The 9,981-nt window shown below is 41.5% G+C and overlaps 1 protein-coding gene and 1 pseudogene across 1 annotated transcript; both read left to right on the plus strand.

The window, feature by feature from the left end:
- The first annotated feature begins 5,415 nt into the window (after positions 1–5,415).
- Positions 5,416–7,709, plus strand: LOC109138010 (molybdenum cofactor biosynthesis protein 1). The gene is made up of 5 exons (XM_027275082.1): positions 5,416–5,420; positions 5,724–5,829; positions 5,925–6,045; positions 6,156–6,201; positions 6,417–7,709. The coding sequence occupies exons 1-5, from the start codon at positions 5,416–5,418 to the stop codon at positions 7,462–7,464; spliced, it is 1,326 nt and encodes a 441-aa protein (XP_027130883.1). The 3' UTR covers positions 7,465–7,709.
- A 76-nt stretch (positions 7,710–7,785) lies between these two features.
- LOC113744609 (interferon-inducible GTPase 5-like) overlaps positions 7,786–9,981 on the plus strand; it is a 25,345-nt pseudogene continuing 23,149 nt past the window's right edge.

The raw sequence follows: 9,981 nt of genomic DNA on the forward strand, positions 1-9,981 counted from the left end.
GCAACTCTCGCGTGATCTCCTAGTTCTCATGGGATTCTCAGACTAGCTGGCCTTAAAGTGACGGTACACATTTCATTGGGGCCCAGCTAACACCAAAAACACAGTAACCCCTGTTCACTTGGCTACATTAAAGATGTAAGACCGTTCCTTATAAGTCACTAGAAGTCGCATCCCAATCGAGTCCCATTGAACGGAGCTGCCTTCTCACCTCGTCAAACTCCTTTTGCTTCTTGTGGACACCTGCCGCCACGTCCTGGTAAAACCTCACAGTCTGGTTCTCGTATCGTACCTCTCTTTTTGTTTTGGCTGCTCTCGTCACCAGCTCTCTGTCCCTGAAGTTTAAAAACTTCATTATCAGCGTTCGGGGTGAAGGACTGTTGTGTGTCTACAGCCCGATTCTGTGCGCCCTCTCCACGGTAAGTTTTGTGCGCCCCAGCGGGAGTTCCATTGCCTCCGGTAGCCAATTCTCCAAAAAGTCGCACGCGTCATCACCCTCCACTCCCTCCGGTAAATTGACAAGCCTCAAGCCTTGCTCTCGTCTCCAGGTCCAGTAGTTTCTCCTCCAAGTCTTTATTTTTGTTTTCTAGGACTTGTACTTTCGTTTGGAGCGAGGCATTATCTTCAGTTGTGGAGATCCTTGTCTCTGCCTCCGTGACACGCTCTGCACTGTCAGTGATGTCTTTCCTGACACTTTCAATAGCGGATAATATGCCATCAAACCTGGAGGAAAACTCTGTTTTCATGTCGTTAATAGCAGTCAGAATGGCAATCGACATAGGACCGGGTTCTTCTGCCGCCTTATCATTGCTTCCCTCTGACGGTTTATCCTTGGGAGTCAGGCTAGCTTTAGCCTTGGCAGAGTCCATATCTTTAGTTGGGGATTTCTTGCTAGCGCTCGACGCTGTAAAGTTGGACAAAGTACCGTAGCTTGAAGAGTTCTGTTTCGCCCTTGACTGACTTTTTTCTGTGACGCCGGCATTACCCTAAGCTTATTTATCGAACTGGAGGTATTTCTCAAACTCAAGTACAATATTTAAGAAGGATTTAGCCAACAGGGTAGCAGAGCTGGTCAGCGCACGTCCACTCAGCTCGCCGCCATACCGGAAGTCTGCATTTTTTCTTTGTGAAATTCTATCACAATTCTATCTCTTTTGGGGGGTTTAGCTTATCAACTATAGCAAACAGAGTGCGAGTGTTGTTGGTGTTCTTATTAATAATTTTAGAAGTGTTGCTGTCTTTCCTTGATTAACTCATGGTCGAAATTACAGAGACTTTGTTTGTAGAGGTCGTGGTGAATTTGGAGTTTAGTTTTTCTCCATTTATGCTCTGCTTTCCTGCATTCTGTTTTCAATGCCTTTACCATCATAGTGTTCCTCCATGGTGATCTCTGTCTACTCAAGGTCATCTTAGTTTTAATAGGTGCAACAGCATCCATGACATTTGAGATTTTCCAGTTGAAATTATCCAGGAGTTCATCAACTGTCTCTGCGCTCACAGTTGGTGACATCGCTATAACCTCCATAAACTCAGCACTAGTACAGAGGTTATCTGAATGTTTGGAATTATCTGTAAGTCAAAGATCAGAAAGAGCCAAGTCCTTAACAACAACAGAAGAAATGTCAACACCTTTAGAGATAACCAGATCTAGAGTTTGTCCCCGAGTGTGTGTGGGCCCTTTCACGTGTTGGACAAGGCCAAAGGTGTCAAGTAGAGAACAGAACTCTTTGGCATTAGTATCCATGTTATTGTCTATGTGAATGTTAAAAACCCCAGTTATGATAAAATAGTTATAGTCAGTGCAGACAACTGACATCAGATCAGCAAACTCATTTTCCTTGGTACCTTGGTGGTCTATAAATGATTAGAAAAAGGACTTTTGGATCACCCTTCATTAAAAAACAGTGATATTCAAAATAACTAAAATCACTAAATGTAATGTCTTTGCACTGAAATACTGATTTAAAAATGGCAGCAACACCCCCGCCCTTCTTGCCATTTCGACTCTTACTCATAAAACTGTAATTTGTTGGTGCTGCCTCATTAAGAATGGTAACACAACTACATTCAGTCAGCCATGTTTCACTAAGAAGTAAAAAGTCTAGATTATAGGTCATAATCATATCATTTACTATCAGTGGTTTGTTGGCTAGTGATCTGATATTGAGTAGGGCTATCCTTGTGGGGATAACAGGAGACAAGGGTAAGTTTCGTGGTTGACATGCTATACTCAATAGATTGGCAGATTTAAATGAACCCTTTTTATTTCTCATCAGTTTAACCACTTTTCTGTTACCTGTCATCACAGGGATTGAGAAGGGTATCTGAACTCCATAGGGCCCTGACTTTTCCTGGTGAAGATTAATTATGTAAGTATTGCAGCCTGGACCCAGCACATATCAGTCAGACTCACAGATATGATGATTCAAAGGAGGTGGGGGGGCTCGGTGACTTTTAGTCGAGGGTTGTTTCCAAGGTGGAATAGGCCGCTTAGCAGCTGTACTCCTGATTTGTTAAGGCAAAATCCATCTGCCTTAAAGAGGTGCCTGCGTTCCCAACATATGTTGAAATTGTCAGTAAAGTTTATTGATTGAGTAGCACATGTATCTTTGAGCCATCTGTTTAGCATCATCAGCCTGCTGAATCTCTCATCTCCTCGCCGAACTGTTGGTAGAGGTCCACTGAAAAACACCTCAGAATTTAGACATTGGACTCTCTTCATCAGATCAACAAGCCTCAGCAACAACAGACTGGAGGATACTTTAAAGCTGTTGACACATTGAATGTCTTAATAGCTTTAATGCACTTTAAAGATAAATCCATTTAGAATGAAGTCCAGGTCGAACTCCATGCTCCTCTATTTACTTGCTCTGAATAGCTGTGATTAACAGCACAAATGTTTTTACCATCATGTTTTGGGGTTAACTCAGTTGTATGAAATAAAACATCTCAGAGATTCTTTCATCATTTTGTCAATGGTGATAATTGGTTAAGAAGTCACTCTCAAGCCAGGCATTTCATTTTACTTTTTATTCTTTTGCTTTACCTCTGCTGTATCGTCAAATGCCCACTAGGGGTTGCCAAAGGTTCACAGAGACACGCAAGGGCTTCTTGATTTTTTATATATATATAATATCACCTGTAAAAAGACCTGTATTTTAGCATTTTATTAATTTCTATGAAAAAAAGCAATATTAAACTGTTTTTAAAGTTTAGATTATCATTTCAATGTATGAACATAAATCTGACAGTATAAGGTCATCATATGTGTTACAAGAATTTTTAAGGAAGGACCCTTGAAAAAGGGGGACTGGATTCAAAGTTTAAGTTGAATTTATTATTCCTGTACAAGAAGGAGGGTTTAACAGTGCAACACACAAGAGGGTTACAGAGAAAAGGCTCTCTGAGGAGCTCTGTCAGTTGGTTCTTATACAATTTTTTCTCAAAATGGGCTGTCTTGGACATCTTCCCACTAACGATTTCCTTTTTTGGTTTTCTGCTTAGTAATGAGCATTATGTTTCTTGTCCAAAATGGCACTTCCCTTAACCTGTCTCTCTTGCCCTTGAACAATTTTTAATTACCTTTCCCTGCCAGCCTTAGCAAACACATGCTAGATAAGGGAAGTACACGAGATATGCAAAGGACAGAATACACACACACTCTCTATAAGAGTTAAAACATCTGCAGCCCAGTATAATCCTATTTTTTATAACAATATGAGGAAGTATAAAACATTTAATTTGACAAAAATAATAAAAATGTGTCTAAAATTCACAAGGAATAATCCGCTCAAAATTCATCCACTCGTCAGACACAAACTTCCTGCAGTTATTGTGTTCAATATAATCTGAAATATACATATTTCTGTCAGTATTACTGTAGGTATGATCCTCTGTGGTCTGCAGTGGACACTGTGTCATTTATTTAGGAACCCGCATCTGTTTGTTGTAAATGAGCACATATGTTAGTCAGCTGAACCAATCCGTCCTGTCTAACAGGATATTTTCATTGGCAAGTGCCATAGGGCTGGACTCTGATAAGCTCCTCTATTGATTTATTGCAACATAAAACAAACTCTTGCAGCTCTTACAGCTCATAAAGAGGTCTGTTCTTGTCTCTTCAGGGTGAATAGTTTCTAATATTCAGCAAAGGCCTTCTTTTTATTTCAGTGAAACTTTAGAGAAAGCTGCATATCGCTGTCTAAAACAGGCACCTCAAAGTGTAGAGCATCCACAAACATTTAATCAGTTCATTCTGTCATATTTAGTTATAGACAACAATGACTGTTAAACTTCTCTTTTATTTCACTGATCCATAAATGATCATACAGTATGATCATTTATGGATGTACACTGTAGATACATTGAGTATGATCATGTATGGGCATGGAGTAGTTGTGACACTATTCTGAGGTGATATAGACAAACTGCATTGGTTAATTTTCAGAGGGCTGGACTCCTTCTATTGCTTTATTAAAGGAGTGAACTACTTATATTTCTTTTTCTTACAGCTGAACAACTCACAGGGTGATCTGCTCTTGTCTCACTCACAGTATGTTATCAAAAAGGCACAACCTGCCCCAGCAGCATGTTAGGTTCACACTGTGGACTGACCAGGAGGAAATAATCCATGAACATGCCTGCACATTTTTATACATCTGCTTTTATGTGATGTTGTCTTTTCATATTTTTTCAAATATTTGTTAATACTCCATTTTTATGTATTATTTATTTTAACAATAGTCTTTTAAATGACTATTGCCACCTCCATGTTCTTAAATCTTATTTTCCCATTTTATTTGGTTCTCTGTTGCTATTTTTGCATGTTTGTCCTTGCTACACTGTAAAAACATATCTGATGAATCTCTTCTCAGATTTCAGATGTAGTAAAATAGGTAAATGATGTAGAAGATCTACAGAGTCAGATAATAATGTTATACTACTAAGGGTAAACATATTTATTTGCTTGTTTACTAATGAACAATTATCAAATACCTTACACTGTAGATACATTGAGTATGATCATGTATGGGCATGGAGTAGTTGTGACACTATTCTGAGGTCATATAGACAAACTGCATCTGTTTGTTGTAAATTAGCACATTTCTTGTAAGTCAGCTGCTATGAGTCCAGCTGCCAACTGGTGCTGGACTCACAGGGCATTTTCATTGGTGAAAGTTCAATAGGCTGGACTCCTTCTATTGCTCTATGAACTACTTATATGTTTTTTCTTACAGCTGAACAACTCACAGGGTGATCTGCTCTTGTCTCATCTCTTTCAACATTAAGACTTCAGGGTGAGTAGCCTTTAATATTCAGAAAACAATAGATGTCACCTTCCCCTGTGGAATATGTCTGCTTTTGTAGTGCCGATGAAGTTATGTACACATCTTTTTGTGTATAATGATATTTTAAAGAATGAGGTAACAGACATTAAATGATTTCTAAAGATGTAGGGTACTGTCTTTTTTGTCTATGTAATTCACCTACAATGAATTACATCAATGATTCTATGCACAGTATTTGGTAATAGCTAGATGTGTAACTCTATTATCACATAGTATATTTGAATTATGTCATATTTAGTATCAGCATGATATTAGACAACAATGACTTTTTAACTTCTCTTTTATTCCAGTTTTCAAGGATCACCATGGAGAATCCATTGGATATTGAATTAACTGAAGAAATTAAAGAAGCTCTACAAAACAGTAATCAAGCCTTAGCTGCTGCAAAGATCCAGGAGTATTTAGAGAAGGGGAAAAACACTCCACTAAATATTGCCATCACAGCTGCAACCGCTTGCGCATCACTGCAGATGGCAGTCTGAGGGTAAAGCTAAGGTCGACCATTGTTAGATGTTTTTGTGTTAATAATCTCATCCTTTCTTAGCAGTGATTGTTAACGTCTTGTCCGTCTTCTCTCAGGTGTGTTTGTTCGGGAACTCTGAGGTGTCCCTGAGAGATGTGTTGCGCTCGGGTGCATCACATGAAGAGCTGCTGCAAATCATCGGAGCTGCTGTAGGCAGGAAGAAGAAACAACACGCAGGTAGATTCGATGTGTACACTTTGTATACAACACATAATTTGTGAGGTATACTCACAGATTATTAAGGAACTTCTACTGGAATGTAATATCTTCCCTCTCTGCGTCTTCAGGCATGTTCAGTATCTCCCAGATGAAGAACAGGCCCATGATCCTCATGGCTGTACGTACAAATCTCACACTCTGTTTGTTCTGTCACTGCTCAGTCACGATTTCTTTCTGATGTTGTGATCATTCTACATTCACAACCTACTCATAGTAAATCATGCAGGTTTAAGATGAATTTACAATGGAATGAATTTAATTTTTATCTGACGTGTGAATAATGCATCTGAATATGAGGTTTCCTTGACTAACATTCTCGTCTTACCTTCAGCAGGCACCACATCCCAAAGGCCGCTGTCTCTGCCAAAGTCAGAAGACAGCCAGAGAGCTTCCCCCAGTGTTTGCCAGCTTATGAACGACACATTTCTCTGTCCAGTAGCAGCCCGTGGCATGGGCCTTTCAGGCAGCAGGAGAGTCCTGAACAGAGACGGTCTTTTGTGCCTTCTAGACTGCACTGCTGGAACCTTAATGAGTGTTAGGTCGCATATCAACACAGAAAAAACGACGGCGACAGACAACATCTCCCGTGTAGCACCCCTTCACTCCTCTGATTTTGGTGATGGCCTCACTTTCACCGGTTTTCATACTAGGACTACAAATGTTATAAGCTACACTAACAAAGACTGTCTCAGGTACGCACAAGCCAGGGGTCCCAATGCTTTGAGGAGCCACTTACTCAGGACCCCAGGAGCACCTAATTTTTGCACACTACTAATGAATGACAAACTACATGTTAAACACCACAGTGTTCGACTGTGTCACAATCAAAGTTCCAGCGAAGACCCCAGTGGCACACGCCAGCTGTTTGTGAGTGATCAGGCCGAGTCAGATATCAATGGTGAAGCCCAGCTAACGCACACAGATGGCCAGGGTCGAGCCACAATGGTGGACGTTGGAGGGAAAGTTCCCACACGTCGCACAGCCACAGCCTGCGCCACAGTCATCTTGGGCCCCGCTGCCTTCCGGCTGCTTCGGGATAACCAGCTGGCTAAGGGTGACGCCTTGGCAGTGGCGCAGTTGGCTGGTATCATGGCTTCCAAGCAGACCTCAGCCCTCATCCCGCTCTGCCACCCGCTGCCCTTAGACCACGCCTCTGTCACCTTTGACCTCAATGAGCTGCAGAACGCCGCGGTCATCACGGCAACGTGCCGCACTACGGGCAGGACAGGAGTTGAGATGGAAGCTTTGACAGCTGTCTCTGTCGCAGCGCTGACTGTCTATGACATGTGCAAGGCAGTGAGCCATGACATCATCATCACGGATGTTAAACTGATCAGTAAGACGGGCGGGAAGAGAGACTTTCATCGCCATCCTTGACCTCCTCCCACACCAATGAATCCATCACTGGAAAAGTGTCATATAGAAGAGTGTCATTTTTTTTTTTCAATTTTTGCTTACAGTGTCACTTATCCCACACAATATGAATCAAGTTGTCGGTCTTAAAGGTCCAGTGTGTAGGATTTAGTGGCAGTAGTGAAGTTGCCGATTGCAACCAAATGAATTCTCTCCCACACCTTATGCTCTTCTTCCAAGCATGTAAGAAAAACTCTAAATTCACATGAGACGCAAAAAAGCTCATATCTAGATCAGTGTTTGGTTTGTCTGTTCTGAACTACCGTACACAAATTGCAGTTCAACATGGTGAACTCCGTAGAAGAGGACCCTCTGCCACTGTAGATCTTAAGGGCTCATTTTGAGACAGCAGAAAAACACAACAGTTCTTATTTTCAGGTGATTTTACTCTGATGAAAACATATTAATGAATATTGTGTAACATTTCTGTCAATAGATACTTCTAAAACTGACACACTGGACCTTTAATGTTAGGCAAATAATGTCAGTGTGTCATACTTTTCCTGTCATACACATCTGAAAGAGTGCATCAAGTGAAGAGCTTGTATGATGACGTGTAGAGCTGCAGTGTTTCTTTTAGTCCCTAGAGGGCGCTCTATTACTGTCTCAAGCCTCAGCAACAACAGACTGAAGGAGACTTTAAAGCTGTTGACACATTAAATGTCTTAATAGCTTTCATGCACTTTGAAGATAAATCCATTCAGAATGAAGTCCAGGTCGAACTCCATGCTCCTCTACTTACTTGCTCTGAACAGCTGTGATTAATAGCACAAATCTTTTTACCATCATGTTTTGGGGTTATCCAGTGGCGTCACTAGGCCTATTTTACTAGGCCTAAATAATTTGGTTTTATTATTATTTTTATTTATTAAATAATTTTTTCACAAAAAAATGCCTATTTATGCAGTACAAAGTGGCCAGAATATGAGTTTAAACCAATAATCATATAAACTGTCATTATTCACTTAAATATGATCATAAATCTCATTTCATCGGGTACGGTAGAGAGAGCCCCTTCAGTGCGTCATTATACAATCCACTCCACTTTTTCATATAGAGAACGCCCACATCACTGAAATTCCAGTCCATGTTTTCCATGCGACCCTGCTCACTGCCGCTTGCGTGTTTACCTCTGAAGTACACAGAGCCAAACCTCACAGCGGCAAGAGCAGAGCGCGAACGCATGGGTGAAGGATGGACATTAGAGCCTTTTTCAAGAAAGTAAGCATTCATCACTGCTGGTAGTAACACTTAGCTAACAGCAGAAAAGTTCCATGTAATTAATAAACCAAAATGTTCCGTGTTTGAATCCCAGCTGTTTCCATCGACATCATTAGCGGAGGTACGGAATTGGATTGGACGCGGTTTGTGTGGAGTTATATTTGATGGACCATGGAGTAGGAGGACAGATGCGGCTTGTTTGGCTGGCAGTATCAGCCATTGCATTTCGTGTGAAACAGGATCATTCTTTAGTGTGGGCGCCCAAATTTTACATCGCGAGCTGTGACGGAGCCGCAAAATAGGCCTCTAATGATCATTTCCTAACCGTGAGGCTGTAAGGGCTTACCAGAGGATGAGGACAAAACCTTCTCATTTTCCTAATTGTCCAAAGTCATTGCGCAGCGCCGAATCGTTTCGCGAGTCAGTGTAGATGTGGCAACTTTACCAGAGCCAAGTATGCAGGCTCCCTAAGCGCATAACAGCTCAGCTGCTTGGGCTGACAGTTCCATGAGCAAAGATCCTGCTATCATGACTTCAAATCATTTTACTACTGCCTAAAACGCCAACATGTACGTTGTCAGATGGTCTGCTTACGCGACCATCAGTATAAAGAACCAATCAGAATTTGGTATCGGTGGTTTGTTGTTTCAGCAGATCTGGTCTCGGAGATGTGCACATTCAATAAGGCGATACAGTCATGGCTCATCATCTGTATCAATCAAGGGTAGCGAGTACTGGATTTCTTTGGAGGTGAGCGCTTTTTTAAATTTTAATGTGGGGACTTGAAAGAATTATTTCCCGTAACCTGAGCGGCGTGCTGCTGTCATGTGCTGGTGTTGCAGGATGTGTTTGCAAAATCGTGAACACTGCATGTGGAACATGCACGACACAGTCATGAGCCAGTACAATGGGAGAAGATTTGTCGATCAAAATGGCAACGGCGGCCCACTGCATCTTAGACAACATGGCATACCGCGAAACTACAGGGGCAGTCGAGAGGGATGTAGTAACGCAACAGGACGATAATGGAGAACCATGTTTCTGTACCAGAAGCCAGTGGCGAAGCCATCTCTCTCATGCACTGTAGATGGAACGGCTGATGATAGTCAGGCAAACCACCGCTGGAGCCATTGTGAGAGGCATTTTTTCAGATCTGAAAGGCTTTGTGCATTTCCTCATGTCCACTGTAACCACGGGTGGAGCTGATTGCAGTTGTGGCGGCTCTCAAAACGAGTAATAGTTGCATATTCAAAAATTCCA

The sequence above is a fragment of the Larimichthys crocea genome, chromosome XXIV (assembly GCF_000972845.2).
Source record: "Larimichthys crocea isolate SSNF chromosome XXIV, L_crocea_2.0, whole genome shotgun sequence".
NCBI classification, from domain to species: Eukaryota; Metazoa; Chordata; class Actinopteri; family Sciaenidae; genus Larimichthys; species Larimichthys crocea.

Excerpts from the sequence above, each read along its gene's own strand:
- LOC109138010 (XM_027275082.1), top strand. Across the intron at positions 5,830-5,924 it reads CTGCAGATGGCAGTCTGAGG|GTGTGTTTGTTCGGGAACTC; the intron begins GTAAAGCTAAGG and ends GTCTTCTCTCAG. Across the intron at positions 6,202-6,416 it reads AACAGGCCCATGATCCTCAT|AGCAGGCACCACATCCCAAA; the intron begins GGCTGTACGTAC and ends CGTCTTACCTTC.